General features: G+C 39.4%; 3 protein-coding genes and 1 long non-coding RNA gene across 12 annotated transcripts; all 4 read left to right on the forward strand.

Annotated features, from left to right (window-relative positions):
- The first annotated feature begins 2,911 nt into the window (after positions 1–2,911).
- On the forward strand, positions 2,912–3,934 carry LOC127756290 (glutathione S-transferase T3-like). The gene has a single exon (XM_052281672.1). It carries the CDS (start codon positions 2,912–2,914, stop codon positions 3,932–3,934), a length of 1,023 nt encoding a protein of 340 aa, XP_052137632.1.
- Positions 3,935–4,317: 383 nt separating this feature from the next.
- LOC127758088 (uncharacterized) lies at positions 4,318–5,867 on the forward strand. Its single transcript, XM_052283718.1, has one exon. The coding sequence runs from the start codon at positions 4,473–4,475 to the stop codon at positions 5,823–5,825; it is 1,353 nt and encodes a 450-aa protein (XP_052139678.1). The 5' UTR covers positions 4,318–4,472; the 3' UTR covers positions 5,826–5,867.
- A 1,430-nt stretch (positions 5,868–7,297) lies between these two features.
- LOC127758143 (uncharacterized) lies at positions 7,298–9,922 on the forward strand. Of its 8 annotated transcripts, none has more exons than XR_008013631.1 (5): positions 7,305–8,141; positions 8,251–8,291; positions 8,437–9,003; positions 9,355–9,485; positions 9,575–9,922. It is a non-coding gene; the product is annotated as an uncharacterized LOC127758143 (long non-coding RNA). The 8 variants fall into 8 exon arrangements; XR_008013632.1 differs by lacking the exon at positions 8,251–8,291 and having other exon boundaries at positions 7,311–8,141; positions 8,292–8,522; positions 8,888–9,003; XR_008013627.1 differs by lacking the exon at positions 8,251–8,291 and having other exon boundaries at positions 7,314–7,808; positions 7,936–8,141; positions 8,292–9,003.
- A 3,786-nt stretch (positions 9,923–13,708) lies between these two features.
- On the forward strand, positions 13,709–22,843 carry LOC127758017 (ATPase family AAA domain-containing protein FIGL1). 2 transcript variants are annotated; one of them, XM_052283622.1, is made up of 14 exons: positions 13,709–14,068; positions 15,704–15,842; positions 16,145–16,576; positions 17,332–17,570; positions 19,311–19,438; positions 19,507–19,629; positions 19,711–19,796; positions 20,286–20,387; positions 20,468–20,570; positions 20,851–20,934; positions 21,004–21,099; positions 21,194–21,321; positions 21,508–21,629; positions 22,208–22,843. In XM_052283622.1, exons 1-13 carry the CDS (start codon positions 13,758–13,760, stop codon positions 21,607–21,609), a joined length of 2,073 nt encoding a protein of 690 aa, XP_052139582.1. In that variant the 5' UTR covers positions 13,709–13,757; the 3' UTR covers positions 21,610–21,629; positions 22,208–22,843. The 2 variants fall into 2 exon arrangements, with proteins under 2 accessions (XP_052139582.1, XP_052139581.1); XM_052283621.1 differs by having other exon boundaries at positions 19,507–19,625; positions 19,704–19,796; positions 22,208–22,842.
- The last annotated feature ends 1,531 nt before the right edge of the window (positions 22,844–24,374 follow it).

The following is a 24,374-nucleotide window of genomic DNA, read 5'->3' on the forward strand; positions in this document are numbered from 1 at the left end:
CACCATCTCCCTCAAGTTCTCCTCCGTCACGTCGGACGATGCCCATTGGCTTTCAAAGCTTTCTTTTTCTTCCGCCATCGATTTGATCTGAATGAGTTGATTTGATTCGAGGGATGGCTGGGGAGAGATGTGGAATTGAAGCGATGAGTTGTGTGGAGGATTTTGGTGAACTTTTTGGAGGTGGATTGGAGCGGAATGGTGAACCCTAGTTTCGCCGGCGCAGCTCTGTACTATAGCAAGGAATGGGGGAAATGGCGAGAGTTCCGGCGGGGAAGACGAAGCGCCGCTTAGACTTCGGGATTTTTTGTTAAGGGTTTTGGGGGTGCTAATGGGCCTAGGCCTGAACAGTACTTCAGCCCAATATTATTAACAGCGTGGCCCGTTGTGCTCCTTAGGGACTTAGGCATTTTTGCTTTGGCAATATGCTCGCAATGGTGTGGCCCAATGCTGATAAAATCCTTTTTAATGCGGTTATATAATTCTTCGGAATTATTGCGATGCAAATTGAAAGGTACCCGACAGAAAAGTGTTATACTATTTTTGTAAGCTTTTTTAGGCTGCAAAAGCTGTCTGGGTTGATTTGAGATGACTTGTTTTTACAATGGTCATTCTCTTGGCGTGTTATATGCCTATTTTAATTATGGTGAGAATCATAACCTAGGCTATTAGACTTATTAATTACCATAATTTTTATAACATTTGATGGATTATCTTTAGAGTTTTTTACTCGGATGCCTGTCAAATATGTTCATTTGTGAACCTTTTAGAGTGTTATTCACTCGGATTCTTTTTACTACAGCTGGAAAGCAGTCGGCTGAATGTTTTGTTGGACGCCGCATATGCTTTTGTCATATGATGCATGATTATGCGATTATTTTGTTCTTGACTATATGTTTAGTTTGTTAACTAATCATATAGTCGGGGGCAACACCTAATTAGGTGCATCTATTCGATGCACCATGTTTTTTATTTTTCGCCCTTTACAGTCTTCGTCTTTGCTACTCGGCAAGCCTTAGCAGGGAAAAATTAAAGCACTCGGATTATTATTTTTGAGAGAGCTATGTTGTCGACTGCAAAGGTCTCGGGGGCTACTGTGGAGATTATGGATATCCCATATCTACACGGCGGTTATATTTAGACTGGATATAGGATACCGAATATAGATAGAATATCTTTATTTGTATCTCGGGTTTGTTTCTTAACTTGTACGTTAAGGAAATACCCTGAGGTTTAGTCGGTTACGATTGTATTTTATCTGTATTCTCATATTCTGATAAGGATATGAGTTATACCTTGTAATACGGACTCCTTCCCCTATATAAGGACGGGTCCGAGTCCTCCCTGGGACACCAATTTTCTTGGAGATTATACATTCAATAATACACTCGGCGGATTCATCCCCGGACAGGAGTAGGGTATTACTTCTTGAATAAGAAGGCCTGAACCTGTATAAATCCTTTGTCTCCAAACCTATCCACTTTTCTAGCTTGATAGCCACCCCCTTTTAGTATTGCCGAAATCTTGTTTCGACAATCAATTATTTTACACATAGGACAATTAATTTGAAAGGATGGAGAATCAAACATTGCATAACTTTTACCCACGAAGGAATCCAACAAATGAGAACAACATGGTATGTATCAACTCAATTTTTGTGTTTATTTGTGTTTATAATTTGAATTATATTACTAAACTCTATATTGAATTTGATCTGCAGGCCATTGATGGATTTGGATGTGTTTATGGCATCGTATTTGATTAACAAGGTACTGTTTCTATTCCTTAGTTTACTTTTTTCTTTTTATGTACAAAATGTAAATTATATTTGCATGAGACCGAGAAATGTATATTTGCATTGTGGGTTGGATATAAGATATTAGGAGCACCCCCTCTATTTTCATTCTAGATTCGCCACTGCTCTCAACGTTTGTGTTTCTGAGTTTCTCCCTTCTGGATTTGTGGTAATGTGTGCTGAGTTCAACAACCTATCGCTGCTATTTCCTTTTCTTTTCTTTTTTGCAATATACTTGCGAGAAGACAAGACAGCTAGTAGATGGAGCACGCTAGTCGGCGACGGCAGCAGCTGCTGCCTCCTCCGTCATTGGCCAGCGTTGGGCAACCACAATGTGGTTGAAAAGCAGGTAACAAGACATAAATGCACCTCTACTATCTGGTTATAAACATTGTGACAAGGGGTAACAATTGCTACCCAGTTTTAGTGCTACTACCGATAGCAAGCAAATAAAGATATAATAGATATACAACAACTTCATAGGGATAAGCAATTGTGTTATATAGAAAAGGTATAGTTTTTTCAGTGACTCCACCTTAGGGCATCCACAATGTCAATCAAAAGTGGGCATTATACAATAAATGCACCTATATAAGCTGCCTCTATACATTGTAGATGTGGCCTTTATAGCATTAATGGCTAAAGTAGTCCATATAGCTATGGGCTGCCCACAAGAGAATACAATATATTACTTTTTGAGTTCACTGTTTGGATATGAATAAAAAAACAAAAGCAGTTGATCCGGTACTCTTTGACAGGTATCCGTTGGTTGAAGTTACCGTTGCTCTGCTCTCTGTTGGCTACACAACATGCTCGATAGCTTAAGCTCCATGCTGCCTATAAAAACAAAAAAGACAGAGCTCCATATTACACCTCCTCATTTCATCATGGATTCATCCAACAGTAGTTTCAAAAGCCTCCTAAATCAAGAATCTCCAAGCCCAGAAAATTCTAGGCACCACAACTCTCCTCCCCAACAGTTTTCTCCCATCTCAGTTTTCCCAAAGCTTCAACCCAAATTTCTTACATAATTTTTACCCATTTGGTGCCCTAGGCAACTACCCACCATATGGTCATTCTCCTCTAAGCTTTCAAGCTACTCAACATCAAGGAAATTGGATGCAAGCTAACTCACCAAATCAAGTGTTTGGAGCTGCAAGCAACAGAGTACTCTTTGCGCCACATCAAGTCACCTCAGTTGAAGTTGCTGCCAACACTTCTTCCCATGGGTCGGAGTCATCCATTCCTTGCCCTACAACTACAAGACAGCAAGAGAAGCAGCCACTTAACATCGAAGAGTTGAGTGATAGCAGCGAAGAGGGAGTAAGGAGAGCGCCACGCACCAATTGGAAGGAAGAAGAAAACTTGCGTTTTGTTAGCACTTGGTTGAACAACTCAGTTGATTCTGTAGATGGAAATGACAAGAAGTCAGAGTATTATTGGAAGGATGTAGCTGATGAGTTCAACAGCAATAGGCCTAGAAATGCACATACAAGGACAGTCAAGCAAATGAAGACACACGGGGATAATGTCAAGAGGGATATTGCAAAGTTCTGTGGGGCTTATGCTCAAGTCAGAAATACATGTACTAGTGGGTACTCTGAAGACATGATTATGGAGAAAGCCCATGCATGGTACAAGAATCAATCACAGCAGAAACCTTTCACCTTAGAATACATGTGGAGAGAACTAAAGGATCAACCAAAATGGCGGAGAATTGTGAAGAAGGAGGAAAACAAGAACAAGAGGACTAAGATTTCTGAGTCAGGAGCTTACACATCGTCATCAAACCAAGACACTGAAGAAGAATCATCAACTAAAGGGAGGCGCCCTGAGGGGCAAAAGAAAGCAAAAGAAAGACTAAAAGGGAAAGGGAAAGCTGCATCATCTCCTTTAGGGAACCAACCATCTCAAAACATGGTTCTGTATAATGAAGCTGTCAAAATTAAATCTGAAGCATTGTTGAAATCAGCAGAAGCAGCAACAAAATCAGCAGAAGCAAAACGAGAACAAATAAGGATGGAAAAGTGGCAGACATACATAAAACTGGAAGAAAGAGATACTTCCAAATTTAGTCCTACTAAACTGAGAAGGCATGAAGCTATGTTGAACCAATTGTCCAAAGAACTTGCTCAGGAATAAAAGAGCAGCAGCCAACAAGTAGTGTATGGTTAATGTACTTATTAGATTTGTTGAATTGTTAATGTACCTGCTATTTTCAGAATTTAGCTCTTGTACTAGGGTTATTTCTTCTACTAGGGTTGTTGTTGTATGTGTTGTATTGTTAGTGTACGGTTAATGATCTTGTATTACATCCCCATTGCTATTAAGAAATATTGTTGTGTGCTATTAGAGAAATCACATTTTCAGCATGGATCTTTTCTCTTAATGTTAGTTTTTACTCATGAGAAACTCTTGCTTACAGGATCAATGGTTTTCAGACCTTGGAGATGTATTCTTGTCCTTGCAGTCAGCACTCCATTCCTGCACACATAGACATATTTATTAGGACAACCACACAATGACAAAAAAACTAGCCGTTGGAGTACTGACAAAAGTAAAAAATAGCTGTTAAAAACTAGCTGTTGGAATGTATCCTACAAATAGGAGATGCAGTTGAGGAAGACACCACTCACACTATCACTGTCCACTCCATTCAGCCCCAAACCAACACACCAAAATGTCTGCCAACTCCCAAGATCAATCCAATTGTTCAGATACTTCAATCATTAGTGGCAATCTTGAAGATCTCATGTGGGAAGAAATCAACGATCCTATGGAAGCTGAGATTGAAGATCAGATTGAAGCTGAGGTTGAAGCACAGCTAGAAGCAGAATTAGCTGGTTCCTCTACTCGGCGTGGTGGGTACACAAGGAGGTACATCAATAGGGATCATGAAGAGGATCATAACAGATTATTTGCTAAATATTTTGGCAACAACCCTTTGTACGCTGATGATCAGTTTCGTAGGCGATTTCGCATGAGAAAGCATCTATTTTTGCATATTGTTGAAGCTCTTGGTGTTTGGTCCCCATATTTTCAGCTAAGGCGAGATGCATTCGGTAAGGTGGGTCTATCGCCGCTGCAAAAATGCACGGCTGCTATGAGAATGTTGGCATATGGTACACCAGCTGACCTTATGGATGAATCATATAGGGTAGCAGAAACAACAGCAATAGAATGCCTGATCAATTTTGTTCAAGGTGTGAGGCTTTTATTTGGTCAGCAATATCTTCGTCGGCCTACTCAAGAAGATATTCAACGTTTACTTCAATTTGGAGAGGCACATGGGTTCCCTGGAATGTTGGGCAGTATTGATTGCATGCATTGGAAGTGGCAAAATTGTCCGGTTGCATGGAAAGGGCAATTCACCCGTGGTGATTATGGAGTACCGACTATCATGCTTGAAGCGGTTGCTTCTGCTGATATATGGATTTGGCATGCTTTTTTTGGGGCTGCTGGTTCCAACAATGATATCAATGTGTTGGATCAGTCACCATTGTTCACTGAGGTACTACAAGGAAGAGCACCCGAGGTCCAGTTTACAGTTAATGGAACAAACTATAACATGGGATACTATCTAGCCGATGGTATTTATCCAGAGTGGGCAGCATTTGTCAAATCAATCAAAAGACCTCAGAATGACAAGGCTAAATTATTTGCACAACGTCAAGAATCTGCAAGAAAAGATGTGGAAAGAGCTTTTGGGGTACTGCAAAAACATTGGGCCATCATACGTCACCCAGCACGTCTATGGGAAAGGGAAGAATTGGCTGATATCATGTATGCATGTATAATTTTGCATAACATGATTGTTGAGGATGAGAGAGGCGCCTATGATATACCCGATGACAATACATATGAACAAGGGCAATTTTCTGCACAAATGTCCGGGCTTGACCATGGCCCGATATATGGATTTGCTGATATCCTAGAAAAAAATGCAGAGATTCGTGATCGAGCAACCCATCGTCGTCTCAAGCAAGATTTGATGGATCACATGTGGCAAAAATTTGGTGGCCAGCAACATTAGAGTTTATTAATTTCTTATCAATTACTTGCTCTGGTAGTTTGTATTCAGGCAATTAATTCAACATTTGCATGTTTGTTTAATTCTTTGAAAGTATCTGTACCCCGCAATTCAGATTTGTTTTTTTTTAAATAGCCTAGAATATATTCAGCATAACTTGAACTGGCTAGTCTCTACAACTGCACATTTAACATTTAACATCCTATAGTTGGCTGTGCACAAGAAGACTGACCTTTCTCGTACAGCATAAAGAGCTTTAGGCTCAATCCTAGCTAGTAGCACCAACAGCCCACAAACTAAATGCACAAGACTTGTCTCAAGCAACAAAATAATCAAAATCACCTAGGAAGCAGGAAGGTAGGAGATGGTTAATTACCTACTGCTTAGCTTTATTTTGCATCGTTGTTGCCTAAGACCGTGAGACGGAGCTGCTACCCCGCCGAGAAGTCGCCGCCTCCGCAGCACGGACTCCGGAGGCCGCCCCGACCGCGCGGCCGCTTGCTGCGCGCCGGACAGCATCAACCGGAGCACCGCTGCCGCGTCCTCAGTCGCGACAATGGATGCTATCGCCCCAGATCCCTCTCCCTTCTCCGCGGCGGCGGCGACGATTAGACCACAGCACTTGTTGCCCCCGACGCCAGACGGCTGTCCCACGCAGCGTTTGTCGCCGCCGTGGCCGCACATCCACCAGCCGTGCGCCTGGATCTGGAGGTAGGGTTTTCAGTGGGTGAGGATTTGGGGATCGGGAGCTTCGCGGGTTTTCGGTGGGTGAGGATTTGGGAATCGGGAAGCTTCGCGCCACGCAAGAGCTACGGGGAGTCGGGTGGTTGAGGACGAGATTTTTTTTTCCACCCTGTGGGTCCCATCTCTTTCCTGGTATAGATATATACATTATGAAGTTTTCCATAACTAATGTTCTTTGTTGTGGGGCCCACTCATATAGATTGCTTGGACCACAAACATTGCTGTTGCCCTTAGACAAAATACATCGTGGACTCCCTCTGTCACTGCTACCTCCTGTTACATCGGCCCACGCTAATGCCCAATCCATCTACATTTTGTACAAATCATACCCTTCTCAAATCAATGGTGGGATGTAAGTGGTATCTCTTAGTACCTAGTATCTCTTGTATCTTTTTAAGAACAATAAAAAATATTCTATTTTTATATTAAAATTAGTTAGAGCAATGTACCCACTAAGGTGGTGTTTAAATCTCCTGAAGATGAAGATGAAGATAAAAATTAAGTGTTTCACGCAAAACAAAATGGTAATAACATGTGATTAATTGAGTTATAATTATTATAAACTTGAAAAAAATGGATTAATCTGATATTTTAGAGCAACTTTCATATTAAAAGTTTTTTGCACGAAACGCACCGTTTAACAGTTTGAAAAGCATGCGACGAGTATCTAAAATTTTATCCTGGCTTTTAGAAGAAACGAACAGGGCCTATATACAGCAAAAATACCATTAGGTAGAGTAATTAATGTGCCGGTATATATTAGAAAATACCATAATCATATTAAATCTTTAGTTTTCCTGAGCCAGTACCACCAGTGCCTCGCTTCACGAGAGCTCACGATTCTACTACAGTGCAACAGACCCTGCCTACGCGTGGACCGTCCGATGCACCCACATTGCTGAGATCCGAACATCCGCGTGTCTGCTTCTGCGCCAGCCCGAGCCCCTGATCCGCTCGCCCGTCGTCATACCCAAGACCTCAGCCAGGCACGCCACGCACCCACCGCTCACCAATCCCCAATTCCCCATCGATCCCCATTACCGCGGAGAAATCAGAAATCGGCGTCTCCACCTCGTCGCCCATCGATCCCATTCAGCTTCGCCCCTCCGTTCTTCCCCGCCGACTCCTTCCCTCCGTTCTCCTTACTGAATCAGCGTCGGCTATGGTTGGGGGTTCTCGGTTGCTGCCAGTCACAATGAGGATTCCAAACAGTGCGCCATTGAGAACCGACCACAGGTCCAGGTATGGCCATCTGGGCTCTAGATTACCCCCGGCTTCGCCACACATGACATAGCATCCCTTTCTACCATCCTCCATTTGGTCTCTATCCAGATTTGGTTGTCTCATGTTGTAGCTAGGGTTTTGGTAGGTAATGCGCATTGCGGCGGACAAGCTGAGGCGGCAGGGTATAGCGCATAAACTTAAGTTTTACGTCCTTCAACAGTTCAACGATGAATCGATCTGTGCAAGTTATGCAGCTATTGGTTGTTTGTGTGACTGCTCAACCTCGGCTTTGCTGTCCTCCGGCTATGGTGGCAGGAAGGGAAGCACTTGCCTGTCTTCCTATAGCTCAAGGTATTATTTTAAACTTTTACCAAATCTTACTCACCATGTCGATGATTTGGCCCTGTGTGGATTTGATTAGTGCTGTCTAAATGTGATCTTTGCACTGGCTGTGGTTCAGCAATTATGATGGCATGGAGGCTAATCTTCTTTTCCTTGCAGGTATCGATCTTTTTGTCATGTATGTCTTGCCAGACATTGTGCTACTCGATCTAACTGCACATGTTTTAAGGCATTCATGGTTGCACCTAAATAATTAGGTAATGCTTTGTTGTATGTAAGATCTTTCTTTTTTTACCTGCTTCAGGTTCCTAATTGACTGATGAGAAGAATGTACTGCCTTTCATGCCAGAAGATGTTTACTGCTTGGAGCAACAATCTTATGGAAAACCTGTACCTTAAAACCCCAAACCATAGTTACATTTTCAGTGTATCTATATGAGAGAAGCTTTCCTAGACTACTGCTGCTCATTTATAGTCTAAGCCATCAATTCATTTTCATGTGCCATAAATCATGAGCAATTTTGCCATCCAACAGTTCGTACCTCGAGGTACCAAAAAATTGTAGTACCTCGAGGTACCAAATGTTGAATGGTAAAAAGGCTCATAAATCATACATAGGAGATGCTCTGTTGCGATTTATACATTGGATTTACTCATATTTATCTCATGCAAAAGCTTTTGCATTATTTTTCTTTTTGGATCGCAACATTCAGATGTGCTTACTGCTAAGTTATGTCTTGATACAAATGTTGCAGCTTGATGATTGTGATGACAGCTATGCAAAATTACTGACAAGTTCATCAGACTTTACATTAAGATCATACAATATCCTACGGCTCCTGCACGTGTTATTCCATCTTTAGTTCCGAAGGTAAATTCCTTCTTAAACACAGTCAAATCTTACAAGCAATATCCTTGCCATGAATATTACCTTTAATATCATGGTTTCCATTTCCACAATGATCCACAGATGAAAAAAAAAAAAGAGCATCTCATATACATGTTGACATTCTATTTGTTTGTAAATGATCTTTTGCTCTATTCAAGGATAAAATTATCATTCATAAAAGTACATATTGCCCTTCATATATGACATTTCTTATTCTAAATTCATCTGATGCTTTAGTTCACGAAGAATCATGTGAAGATGCTCTTTATTTGTATTATACACCATATCAAAAACAAATCATTAAGATTAATTCTTATATTTGTCAATTATCAGGATAGCTATGGATTCTTCATTCTTTCCTATGGCATGTGTGCTGGCTACATATTGATGTCAGTGATGATGAGTTTGCAAGAAATCTGATCCGTCTTTCAACTCAACGTCACATAGTAAGAGAGTCAATACTGGTAATAAGGCTGTGTTTAGTTCAGCGCAAAGTTTGGATTTTGGTTGAAATTGGAGATGATGTGACTGAAAAGTTGTGTGTGTATGACAGGTTGATGTGATGGAAAAGGACTGAAGTTTGGATCCAAACTTTGGATCTAAACACAGCCTAAAATCATAGATGGAATCAAGCTACCTAGGTTAACAGCCAATTGAGCATAGATAGTCCATTGTTCATCATAGACTTGCAGCCAATCACCTGTATATATCATACTTTGTCATGTTTGTACTTCCAGGTAAAATCATGTCACCTCCAGAATACATTTTTCTACTTAGGTATTTATCTTCTAGGTTTATAGGATGGAATATTTCTCAAATACATTTTTGTCTAGTAAATTACAGGTGTTCTGTATAGAAAATTTTTCCCATCAGAAATCTTTATGGCTGTTCATATGTTAAATATTTTGTTTTGCTTAAGCACCCCGCGGCAACGCGCGGGGTCCTGGCTAGTTAGACTAGTGTGCCGGTATATACTGCAATTCTGCAAAGTGGAGCACCCCCTCCGTTATGTTCCAGTCCTGCCCCTGTTCATGGCTGCGAGGGGCACGTACAAAATCACAAAGCGTGTGCCCTATGGCCACTGTACATCGATCTCTTCAACACCTGGTGTGGAGTTTCTTTTGCCCTTGCTTCTTGAGCCATGGCCATAGCTCTCACGCCCTTTCACCTTGTGCTCTAGCGTTCGAACGCCATCTCTACGGATAACAAAATTTGCTCTAAATGTTCAAGGTGAGATCCTCATATTTTGGCTCTGATTTTAAAATCGTCCAAAATTCCCTCCAACCGTCTCCGACTCATATTACCTAGCAGGAGCGTTCGTTTTCCCAATGCCTTCCATTTCTATCTCTGAATTACTTATCTATGACTATAAAAATATTAAATCTCTACTGGTGAGTGGTGATGTGCGTTTGTAACAACAACGTTACAACACTACCTTCTTCATTCATATATGCTCGTGATATCTAGGCCACTTGAATGTACATTGAGGAAAAGAAAATATCACCTACCTTTGTATCGAATCCTCTTATGCTTTTTTATCAAAAGCTGGGCATGTGCCTTTGATAAAAAAAAAAAAAGAAAATATCACCTGATTTTACTGTGCCTACGGTTCGTGCACATGGTGTAGTAAAGTTCTTGCACATGGCTAGCTAGCTTTGCGAGAGAAAAAAAAAACAGATAGAATCTAAACAAAATAGTAGTATTACTACAGATAAATTTTAATTACACCAGCATGCAAGAAAAGGCTGAAGCACCGATGAAAAAAAACTCTGAAAGTCGATGAATGGTGGCATTGGGCAAGGCATTATTTGAGCCAGAACCGCGGGTGATTCCTCTGCTCTCCTTCGCAGTCATTCTAATTTGTTCTCTTAAAAAGAGAAAATCAATCCGAACTGCCCATTTTGACTGTCCATTATCCTCAAGCTAGAATCCAGTGAATTCCACATATGATTTGCTATTCAAGTTTCTTCAGCACACCAACAAAACTAGATTATATAAGCATTAGAATTAGCTATTCAAGTACTAGAACAAACATGTCAATTGAAGGGTCCTCTACTCCTCTCTAACAGTCATCAATAAACAAACCTTGGCTAGTACATTACTCCAAGAAAAACCTTGGCTAGTATATTGTATTACAAGTGAAAATTTTTAACTTTCTCCAAGAAAAATTAAATGAAACGTCAAAGCAAACGGCCGGCATCTGAATTGAACTGATCCTCATTTTCATCAGCAAAGCACTCACATTACGGCTGCGTTATTTACCTCCCTTTCCCAACCTCCTTCCCTCGTTTTCCGCACGCACGCTTTTCAAACTATTAAATGGTGCGTTTTAAAAAAAAATTATATACGAAAGTTGCTTAAAAAATCATATTAATCTATTTTTAAAAAAATAGTAAATACTTAATTAATCATGCAATAATAAATGCTTCGTTTTACGTGCCGGGGTCCTCCCAAACACAGCCGTAACTGAGCCTGTGAGCCAAGGCCAATTAATCGATCAAAGTGGCCAGAGCGTCGGTCAAGGCTAGTACTGCATTCACGAACACACCAGGACGCCAACCAAAGCTACATGCATTTCTTCTGTCACATAATTTTTGACAATTTGACCCTTTACAAAACTATTTTTACAAATGAACCGCCGCCAAAACTTATTTCAAAAATAACCCTTTTGTTTAGCACCAAATCGTGTGGCGCTGAACATAGACACCTCAGCGCCAAATAGCGTGACGCTGAATGTGCGTTAGCGCGCTGAATGTACGTTGGCACGCTGACTTAACCTCCCGTCCGCGGTGGCACGGCATTCAGCGCCAGTTGATGTGGCGCTGAGGTGTCTAAGTTCAGCGCCAGGTGATTTGGCGCTGAAAAAAAGGGTCATTTTTAAATAAGTTTTGGCGGCGGCTCATTTGTAAAATTCGTTTTTTCAAAGGGTCAAATTGTTAAAATTTGTGCATCTGTCAGGGCACCCTCAATGGTTATCTATAAGCTCTCTACAAAAGATCCATGTCAGCATATTTTTCTACTTGGAAAAGATTAAATGAAGAGAGAGAGTAAAGCTATCTACTAACCTGGAGATAGTCTATAGAGAAAAACGAGGCAATGTATGAGAGAACTATAGATACCTATGTAGACATACTATTGAGGTGGTTTACTATTAATCTAGTCTATTGCTAAGATGTACATGTTTTATAGAGAGCGTTTTACTTCATCATTGCGGGTGCTCTCATATGCAAGGCTATATATAGCCGGCCTGATCCATCTCCATGAGACATACGTACGTGTCATGTTGGGAAGGGATCATGTACTGCATGGTGTTTATCAGTGACCAATTTTTTTTTATTTTTGAAACGAACGTGACTTAAATATTATTGTGTATACATGCATTCTATGGTAGGTATCGACAGGGTACAAAAAATAGTGTAAATTTTGATCTCAAGACCCGATGTACTGAAATATAACAGATTTTGCCATAAAAAAGAAGTGGAACTAGCCTGTATCTTTTTAAACACCGTAAATTCCATGTTGTATACATAGTAACAATTAAAAATAAAGAGTAAATTGCACCACGGTTTAACATCTTGCTTAGTGGGTGGGTGCGATATAATTGAATTTGAGAATTATACGTCCTAATACAACAACTTGGCAACTGAGTGCGTTTTAGTATAAGAACTTAACAATGTAGTATTTCTAGTCCAACAACTTGGCTAAGTATGTGATATTTTGCTTAACGAGTGCTAGGTGAGTTTTTTTTTTCACAATGTCAATATGGCATCAAATAGCAATCTTACGGATATTAGAATTACATTGCACATCTAATTTGCACCATCGGTTTGGATTTTTTTCACCTTCTCAAATCTGAGCCAAAATATAATATTTTCTACATAGTAAAGTTTAAATAAGAACTTAAAATTGAATTTGTATAAAAAATACTCAGAATAATTAAGTTATCACATCACCAAAATCGCACAAACCTTACAAGTTGTTGTAATTGTACGCTCACTTATTATAAAGTTCTTACACTACATTACACACATATACCAAGTTGTTGCACTAATATACTCATTTCTCAAATTCTTGCGCCAAATTGTATCCTCTTACCAAGTTGATGCACCTTGAATGCAATTTATTCACAAAACAAATATGCAATTTATTCACAAAACAAATATAGTATCAAGTATATTCAATTTTGCATTTAATGAAACTGATGGGTGTTGAAGATGTTGCTACATTTTTATATAAACATGATCTAACTTTAGAAAGTTTGATTTTAAAAAATAAATGCATCTTATAATATGAAATGAATGAAGGAGATTCATTTTTCGTGCAAAACAGCACTTTCCATTGCCTTGACCATTTTAATATATCTCTTAATATATTAATTAGTATTTAAAAGTGCACGGAATTAGGAAAGCATATATTGGTCCCAAAACAAACAGAATTATCACTTACTAATAAGATCAATGGTATAGTTATATTTTTTAAAAAATATATGTATTTTTTTCCTTTTGAAAGTTCTATTGAGTATTTGTAAATTGTAAAATAAAGTGTTCTTTTGTTGTATATAAGTATAACTGTAAATTTGTAATGGGCCGGCCCATATACAAAGCCCAATAACGCATGACTACCACTCAGAAAGCCCAGCTCTAAAACCCCCTTCCTCCTCAGATGAGCGGGAAGGTAACCAGCAGAGGCGGCGAAAGGAAAAAAAAAAAAGAAAACGAAAAAGAAAAACACGCGAAATGGCGGAACAGTCTCACGCCGGCGGCGGCGGCGCGAGCTCCGGGGAGCCGACGAACTGGAGGAAGGAGGCGGACGAGAGGCTGCGGCGGCTCCACTCCCTCCAGTTCGGCGCGGACGTCGCGCTGGAGGGCAAGGACCCCGCGGGGGCGCAGGTGCTCGCGCTCCGCCTCCTCGGCTTCCTCGACTCGCAGGCCCTCCCCGGCGACGGCGGCGCGGCGGGCCACGAGGCCAGCTTCGTCGCGCCCATCCGCGCCGCGGCGTCATCCAGCGTCGCCGCCGCCATCCGTGCCCGCGCCGGGAGGTCAGACAGGTACAAAACCCTACCCCACCCAACACAGCCACGCCACCCCGCGCGCTCTCCCGCATTTTCGCCCAAATCATGCGTTGAGACGGCTCGTTGTGTTTACGAGGGACTCCTCGATTCGATTCGTGGGAAGAGGGGGAGCGGTTTGGATGGATTTGCTTTCGCTATTATTCAGATTGTGCAAATATATAGAGCCATTAGCTGATACTGTAGTATTCACTTAATGTGGTAGTTATATAGCTCTAGAAATCTGTGGATTTTGGAGAATTGCCGTGGCTAAGATGAACTGGTACCGTGTGCACAAACAGGCAAGCTAAGCACTAGTGCCTCCACTGTTTGTGTTGGGTGGTTCTCGGGAGCTTGCTTTTATTTGTTTCCAAATACATTGAGCCATCTAATGTAATATTAGTATGCTATATACATTACATTTTGCTGGAATGGAAATAAAATAATACACGCTGCTCTTCCTTTTAGCATATAGCGCCTTCTTTCTCAAAATGCATGCTCTATGAAGCAAAACAATATTGACCAGAGCAGGCACAATGATGCCGAAAGTCATGTGTAATTGTGGGAAAGTAATTTTTTAAAGCAAAGGGTGCTCAAAGGTGATGGTCTATCTTCCACCATGATTAGTGGTATTTATATGTTGAATACATGTGGATCACATAATTCAAATTGCATATCCTGTTTGGATTCGTTGCTCCCTATAGTAGGATTCGCCTTGGGTTGACTGGACCTTGACTTAAGTTTAGAAATTGTTGTCTAAATAAATAGGACCAAGAACAATTTTTCTTCTTATGTTGCACATTGCGTACTGAAATATTTTTGCCTTTTTGTTTGTGCTCATTGTTTATTTGGGGAAGAAATCACCAGGTTACCACTGCCGCAGTGGTTATCATCAGCCTGTGTTTCGGTCAATTTTAAGATCCTCAGATCATTCCATGTATGTGCTAAGCATGTTTGAATTGACTAACATATTCATATACCATTACAAGTTGGATTCAGATGTAAGTGTTGCAGGAGATACACATGTCTTCATTATTAATGTGCTGCGGTCTGGTAAATAATGATTGTGGCGTTGCAGAAATCATTGTCAGGGCTAGGCATGAAAGTTAAGAGTGTCAATTGTGATAATTCCGCAACATCTAACCAAGTTCTGCGAGACTGAATCCAACTTCTGATATTTGGGGTAGTCAAAATAATTTTATAGTAGAGATGATAGCAGTAGCAGATATTATCAGGGTCAGGACTAGTAAATTTTTGGAAATATGATTTCTTTTTGGTGGTGGCACGGATACCATATGCATTGGAGCATTAAGTTGCCATCACTGATGGAGACTGAGTGGCTCCTTGGGTTTAATCTTGAACAAATAGTTGTCTATTTCTTTTTTGACCGGAAATAGTGAGGGAGGCCCCCCATGGTATATTTTTCTTTATTTAAGTCTGACATTTGCTCCCTTGGAGAGTTGAACCCAGGATGTAGAGGTGCTACTTGAGCACTGTAACCGCTAGAACAAATAATTGTCTGTTAAACCAAATTACTTTTTACATAGCTTTATTCTGCACTGTTTAAGTTTATTTCTGATGCATACTATCGTGATACTTGGTGGCAGTCCTCACTTTAGATGTTTTCGATTTCAGTGCTGTGTTTAAGCTTGCAGAAAAGGATGTCGGTTGTGTTTTTGCAAAGACAGGAGAAGTTAATATTGAAAAGATCAAGTGTTCAAAGTATTTTCAAGCTCTTCTTCAGAAATCCAAAGGGCATGCTGCTGAACAAATGGTACAATTCAATTTATGTTGTTAGGCTTTACGTGCTCAAAAGACCTTATTGTTCACACTTCTCAATCTTAATTTTCTTCCTTCTTGAGGGACATCCAACCATTGCCCCATTTTTCTTAATTCTTTAGTTACAGCATCATTTCTAAAAGGTGATTGAACTCTTTTTAATGTTTTTTTTGTTGAAGCACCATATGAAGAAACACATAGCTTTCACCTTCCAATGTTAATTGTTTGCAAATTGGCATTGTTTTCTGGCTGATTTTATCATCATTTTCTCTTCCTGTGACATGAACTGAAATACAGGAGACCACTGATTGCCAAGATTCCACCATTGAAGAAGGTCTGCATGTAGAGGAGAACTCAGCTGGTATGGAAAATGAGAAGCTTAGCATCAGGGCTTCAAAATTAGTAATGCAAAGAAAACTAACATCATTGCGTAGCCATAAGCCCCTGAAGGCAAATGGTGTACAAGATGGGAATATGTTCAAATCAGTGAGTAGCATATCTAAAGAGAGTGTTGCTATCGAAAATGGAGTCAGAACAAATCATACTGATAACAAGTATACTGCTTATATGGATCTTGAAGATGATGACAGACCCCGTGGACTGTTGCAGAATGCAAAGCGAAAGCATGCAGGATTCAGAAGCCCAATCTGCGAGCGTGCAAATTCTCCATTAAGTAATGATGAAGCCGATGCCCCTGCCAATGAGTTTGTGACTGCCAGGACAAAGCTGGTACGCTCAGTGCTTTTTTGTTCTATATTGTGCAATTTCAGTAAATATTTAGAGTGCTTCTATTATTCTATGATCCTCCAACAAAAAGACATCATAAGCACTAGTGGTATATGATAGTAGGTGTATTTAACTTCTGTATTTACTATTCGTGCCAAGACTCTTTCCATTCCTTTCGCATTGCATAGTTTTGAAAATGGGTAGCTTCTTTGTTATGCTTGTTTATGCTTGCTGGTTTGCCACTATGTCAAGTCCTGTGCATTTTTTAATGATCATTAGTTGATGGCAAGTCCATATCATTTAACTGTTCTTTTATTTCTTTTTTTAAAACTTTTCTGTCTGCTGCATGCACTGCAGTCCTGAGCATTCTACACATTACCTAAGAAAGCATCATTAGGTAACCGTTAGCTAAAGTTAGAAACAAAGTTCTACCTATGGCATAGCTTGAAACCATGATATGTATTGCAGCATATTCTGTGCAAATATTTTATTTGCAAAAACGACAATTTTCCAGATCCTTATAGTGTTTCTTCTGAAATCATATAATTTTTCAAGAAAACTCTTTTACCAAGAGAATTATAACTTATTTTTTGATGCTAAACACACAATATTTGCATTCTGATGAAACCATTTGTGTGTGCTATGTGGCATCTGCCTTGATGTGGTATCGTGATTAGGAGAGCTTAGTATAGCCATTCTGGTTTATGTTGAATATTTTGTCAATGTAACCTTCACTAGCTGATGCTTCTGTTTTCAAGGAGATGGATTCTGTGCAAAAGTATGGGCATAATGGTACTCAAGGTGCTTCTGTATCCCCACAATGTGATAACAACCCAAATAACCGGAATTATGGTGTGAGGCCAACCTGGAATTCTCGTCGTGGATTACGTGGTAATTTTGTTCCTCCTATCAGAAACAATGGAGGATCCACTTCCAATATGACCTCACGGGTTATTGGAAAAAATGATGATTCAATGGGAGATTCAACAAGAAAATGGTCAGCATTTCCATCTTGATCATATGATACCATTTGAATTTACTTTTATCTTCATGTTATTGTACTACCTCCATCCACAAAAGCTAGACATATTTCACATTTGAGTTTTTCCAAATAAGTTGTTCCTATTTGTAGTCTTTATGCATTCAAGACTTAAATGAGGAGATAAATTAAATGTTTGATTAGAACCCAAGGAGTCATCTAAATACTCATTAGTTACATGCTTGCATTCACTTCTTGATTTTGTAGCATCCAAGATGATTTAATTTTTCCTTGGTCTTGGTGATAAAAGTAATAGGTGTAACTTTTGTGAATGGAGGGAGTAACAATTTACATGACACTTACATAACTATTTATTTTGTTGCTTTTCTTATGTTTAGCATGCCTACATCTTTTCCTTTTCTTTCTAAGACTCAGATTTATTGGTACTAGAAGCAAAGTACATGAGATACGTTTCTTGACTTCATTGCCATAATGAATTTTTTGTTGGGCAATTGAGATGACTAAGATTATCACAAGCATATTCAGTATGATTGCCTTTCTTACATCCGTTTGGTGATTTGGACACTGTTTTGCATATTTTGCTGGGTATTCTTGTTGTAGACTTGTAGACGTTGCTTAAAAGTCAATGTAGTGTGTTAAAGATCTGGATGGCAATAGTATCTGTCACCTAACAATTTCAGAACAAGAGAGTGAATTGATCAAGTGGATACAGTAGCATTAGTATGATAACAGATATTTGCTAAATGTGAAAAAAAAAATTAAAAACTACTAGTTTCTATTAATACAGTGTGTTTGAAATTCCTTGACCACTAGTGCAAGCTAATCTTGAACTCCCAATGTGAGACAAGCATATGGAGTACCCATTAGGCCATTATTTTAAATTACTCTGTGTAGCCCTGATATAACGGTCATGATCCGAGGGTAGTTGTGTCTGCACAACAGTTGTCTGTGGCTCTATGTACAGTTCCGGGTCCACTGAGTCCCTCTATTTCTTGCTACAATCTGCTACAGCCACTGTAAAGTATGATGTGTAGCGCTTTAAACATATTTTTTGGTTTTCATATGATTGATTTGTTGCATTGATTTCAATTTGCATTTTAAATCAGTAATCGTAAGCTTAAGATCTGCATGGAAACCAGGGTTTTTTTTTTTTTTTTTGCCACTAAGGAAAGATCGTATCTCACTTTTGCCCTGTGCATTTTGTTTTTGCCACTGGGGCTAGCACAATAAGTGGCAAAAGTGAGATCTTTATACAACGTAGAGTCATTTGATACCACAAGTGACAACTCTAATACAAAAAACACTTTGTTCCACTCTCAAAACACACTGATCACCAAGTAATTGTTGGGATGTTGAATGTGTGAATAAGTTTAATTGTCGTAAGAATCAGAGTGAATGCTCTCAGCCACTGTAATTACTCATCTGTCTAAATTTTGTCATTTGTTTAAATCATTTATCTGCATAACTGAAGGCACATAGTTGAAGTGCTAAAAGGAGCATGAAAATTACTAATATTGTTTCTTATTGCATAATTCATTCTAGTTTGTCTGATGTGCTCAATAAGGAGCATGCAAATTACTAATATTGTTTCTTTCATTTAGCTTATTTTGCATCAATCATTCTAGTCTGTTCGATGTAGACTGTATATGCGTAATTTGAGCTTAATCAATTTTCAATATTCAACATTATTGGTGTTATTTATGTTCATATCTCACAAATGTATTTCACTATCATCAGTTTAGAAATGCTTTGTGGACCTGATGGTGAGCTTCCTGAGAAGCTGAGAAATCTGGAACCTCGCCTAATTGAGCATGTCAGTAATGAAATAATGGATAAAGATCCTAATGTCCGCTGGGATGACATAGGTACATAATTGCATTCTAGTACTTTCAGAACTTGCGTCTTGTAGCTAATTCATGCCAACCTGCAATAGCTGGTTTGGAACATGCAAAGAAGTGCGTGACAGAAATGGTGATATGGCCACTGCTACGTCCAGACATCTTTCGCGGTTGTCGGTCTCCTGGAAGAGGTCTTCTATTGTTTGGACCTCCTGTGGGTATTTATCTCATCTGGTTATGTTGCTCTTCCCCATTTTATTCAATTTAAAGATAAGTGCATTAATTTCCACAGGGAACAGGCAAAACCATGATTGGAAAAGCAATAGCTGGTGAAGCCAAGGCAACATTTTTCTACATTTCTGCAAGTTCACTGACAAGCAAATGGGTCTGTCTGCTGCTTGTTTTAATTTTCAACATAGTTCCATTTGTATCCTATAAAGTCAAGGCTAGTTACATCTTTCTGGTCTGCATATCTTTAATCAATCATAAAGTTGCTACGGAAAACAAATTCGTTTGTTTATATGCTAATAAATCCATCTTATTAATGTTTTCAAAGAATTATAGTCTATAAGGATTAGAACCAAGATTATCCCCTCAAAAAAAAAGGATTAGAACCAAGATTTAGTACAAGCGTGGAACATGCTTGTACTCCCTACAATTGTTTGTGATCTCTCACTTGCTAATTCTCTCATCCCAGCCTTTATATGCCCTTTCCTCAGAAAGTAGAAATCCTAATCTCTGTCAAACTATGTTGTTTGCTCATTTGTGCACAGTAATTACGCAATCTTTTTTTCAACAAAAATACATTATGACTAATAGAATGTGAAGGGATACCTTTAGATTGATAATGCCTGTTAATTCTCCTGCTGTGCAGATTGGCGAGGGTGAAAAGCTAGTTCGAGCACTATTTGGGGTGGCCTGTTGTCGTCAGCCAGCTGTCATATTTGTGGATGAGATCGATTCACTACTATCACAGGTTATGCTCAGTGAATTGTTTTTGTTATGCACATACATGTTGCATCAGTTGACACCTAACACCCTTACACATGATTTCAGCGCAAATCAGATGGTGAACATGAGTCAAGTAGGAGGTTGAAAACACAGTTTCTAATCGAGATGGAAGGTTTTGACAGTGGAAATGATCAAATTTTACTTATAGGTACCTCATGTGTTAAAAAGATGAAAATATCAAGTGTGATGTACATTAATTTATGTCATGGTAGGAATTACAGGATATTTATATGTATGAGGTTTGAGCATCAACATAGTATGTGCTTTTCTATTGTCCTTGTGAAATGCATTATTGCATATCCATCTTTGCCTAAAGGTCTATGCTTTGAAGTTGTGTTGTATGTCTATGAGGTGGATGTTAAATGTGGGGTCATGACCAATGGTGGAACTTAGATTGGACTGATGTCATGGAGAAAAAATGATGGCAGGAGCAACAAACAGACCTCAAGAACTGGATGAAGCAGCACGGAGGCGACTTACAAAACGTCTATATATTCCCCTTCCTTCACCAGGTAATGTTCCATTTCTGTTCTTATGGGGATAACTTCAGGAATCTCATTGTTCCATGGTTTATTTTAAAGAGGCACGGGCCTGGATAATTCGCAATCTATTGGAGAAGGATGGCCTTTTCAAGCTCTCAGAGGAAGAAACAAATATTGTTTGCAAGTTAACAGAAGGTACTCATAATCATCCAGGTTTCTTCTTGTTGCTGCTAATTCTGAGGTATCATGCCATCTTTCTGGATATTTCTGCATCATTGGTTATCTGCAGGTTACTCAGGATCCGACATGAAAAATCTTGTGAAAGATGCCTCAATGGGACCACTAAGGGAAGCTCTTCAGCAGGGTGTTGGCATAACAAAGCTAAACAAGGAGGACATGCGGCCGGTGATGCTCAAGGTACTACTATTCTAGTCAAATAAGTGCTGGAATCTAGATAGCTAAGCACTTAGGATCACTAAAAAGATAAACAGTTGATTGCATTGTCTATTATATGTTTATTTTGTGTGTCCTTTGTTGCGATGAATCATTCCCAACATGTAGCATTCTGATTGTAAAAGCTTATTCTGAATTTTGGGTCTGTAGGATTTTGAGACTGCTTTGCAGGAGGTTAGACCTTCTGTTTCCTCAAGTGAACTGGGAACTTATGAAGAATGGAACAGGCAATTTGGGAGCTTAGCAAATTAATTTGCAGGGAGATGTTGAAAGTAAGTAAAACCTGAATAGTCATGCCAAAAGATAAGTAGTTTTATGCTTTTACTCGGTATATTGGACCTTCACTAATACTTGCACGTGCCTCTTGTTATCATGTTGTGTATGAGAACCAAGAAAAATGTGAGAAAAAGTAGGTCCTTAATAGTGATTGGCGATTTGTTGCTGGTAGTAATATTTAATATTCCAATAAAGATAAGTTGGGGAGCTTCTGTACTCCAAAGCAAAACTACACATTCTTAATCATTAGTCTGTTTCTGCTTTACTAATGGGTTGCTGCTTCGTTAGATCAGTTACTCATTTCAGTGGACTGTATAAGTATCAATCACTCCTTTTGTTTTTCCGACTTCTGATTCTTAGCTGGCAACCTTGATGCACTGTCTTTTCGTTTCATTGAGTAAATATCTTAGAATTTTTTTAATGTAGTATGTTATGTTGCATCCTACCATCGCCAATCTAAATGCACAATGTTTCTTCTGTATATTTGGTTTCATGTAAACTTTTGGGTGGATCTAACATATGAATTGGGATTGTGCAAGTCAAACCTCTTAAATTCATGATGCTCTACTTGCAGCCTTGAAGGCGCTAGGATACTTTCCCATGCAAAGCATGCGAAACATATGCTTGCGAGAGTCGACAGAGGACAATGAAGCACCCCCGCATGTGCAGCCATATGCCTTCAGACTACTTGTGATCACTGATGCAGGTGTTCCTTATCTCTCAGCTGAAAGACTGACAAAGGCGCTGCAAATCTGATGGTTTGGCTGCGTCTTATTTTTGCTCAATGTCAAATATGCTGGCAGTTGGTGATGCTGTATGAGTTGGTCTTGTGGTGCTTCAAAAGAAGCTACTTTGAGGAGTCGCTGGAATTTTCATTCGTTGCAAAGCAAGCTACCAATGTTCAGTAAAACGGTGTTTATTTGTATGCATTCAGCTTCTTTTTTTTTTTTTTGAAAGGAACTATTTTGTTACTATGGTGCTGAATGCATATCCTAATTATGATGTTTTTTTTTCGCTTTCTTGTGGTTTGTTTAAGGGCATGTTTTAGTTCGCGAAATGAAAATTTTTGGGTGTCACATTGGATGTTTGACCGGATGTTAGAAGGGCTTTTTGGACACGAATGAAAAAGAAATAATTTCATAACTTGCCTAGAAACCGCGAGACGAATCTTTTGAGTCTAATTAATCCGTCATTAGCACACGTGGGTTACTGTAGCACTTATGGCTAATCATGGACTAATTAGGCTCAAGATTTGTCTCGCGATTTCCTCCCTAGCTGTGCAATTAGTTTTTTCATTTATCTATATTTAATATTTCACGTATGTGTCCAAAGATTCGATGGGATGTTTTTGGGAAAAAAATTTGGGGAACTAAAACAGGGCCTAATTCTGTCAGAGATTCGATGAAACTGCCCTATGCTAATTTTGACAAAGTCATAGCGGTTACTCCCTCCGTTGGAAAATACCAAGTGATTAGTTTTTGACATGGTCTTTAGTATTGAACTTTGGCCATTACAATTCACAGTTTCCATACGCAGATTTAACTGAAATAATGCCCTTGGGGTTGGGTCAAAGTGCGAGGCTATTATATCCTCCACTTCATCTCCTACCACATATCTTCACAAAATGTTTCTTTTACCAGCTCCGTATCACATTCACCAGTACTTAGGTTAATTCACTGCTGGAGAAAGTCACTTTAATCTCAGTTCGTAACCCTTTTTAATCCTGGTTGTGCAACCGGGAGCACAATCCATCTTTAGCCCCGGTTGAAACAACCGGGACTAAAGATGTATGTCAAGTAAAAAAAAAAATATGAGGGATGTAGGATTTGACTCAAGATCTCTCACTTTAGCCCTCACTTACTTACCATCCCGCCTACTATGCATATCTGACTTGGATAGATGTGCTTTCTTTTTAAACTAACATTGGAGACATCTTTACTCCGGATTGGTAACACCAATTGGGACTAAAAATATCTTTAGTCTAGGTTGATGATCAACTTTTAGTCCGAGTTGGTGTTACCAACCGGCAGTAAAGATCCTCCATCTTTAGTTCCGGTCGGCATCGGGACTAAACATTGATCTTTAGTCCCGGTTGGTAACATCAACCGGGATTAAAGATCGTTAGGGGCCTGACAGCTATTGAACCGTGGCTAAAAATGATCTTTAGTCTCGGTTCCTATTCGAGCTGGGTCCTGGTTCCTATTCGAGCCGGGACAAACGTGATTTTTGGCATCCGAGCAAAGATTAGTTCTCCAGTAGTGATTAACTCAAGATAAATTTGTATGTAGCATTTGGCCACGGTATGTAACCGCTCTTGGTATGCCTCGATATTGTGGCAACGGATACTCCTTGATATGGATCTTAATTATTCGCCATACATGATACTGTTAATGCAACTGTATTTGGAGTTCTTTTTTCCAGGTCAGCTGAAAGATTGGCCAACCAAATTTCATTAAGATTGTAAGGGGGTGTTATATGTTATTGCGATTAATCATGACATTTGAGTTGGGAAAAATCTCCCCAAAGAATCAGGAAAAAAAAAAGCAAACGGCATATGGCATATTAGCTAAAACAGACTACTCATCACAAGATTGAAATATGCCAGTAGTTCTCCAAATGGCTATTTCCTCTTTACTATCTCCAACGAGCTGCTCTGCAATTTTTTTAACCTATGCTCAAAAACTCTCCCATTTGCGTTCTTTTCAAATGAGCCAACATACCATCATGAAAAGCATATCGAA

Source organism: Oryza glaberrima, chromosome 12 (genome assembly GCF_000147395.1).
Source record: "Oryza glaberrima chromosome 12, OglaRS2, whole genome shotgun sequence".
Lineage (NCBI taxonomy): Eukaryota > Viridiplantae > Streptophyta > Magnoliopsida > Poales > Poaceae > Oryza > Oryza glaberrima.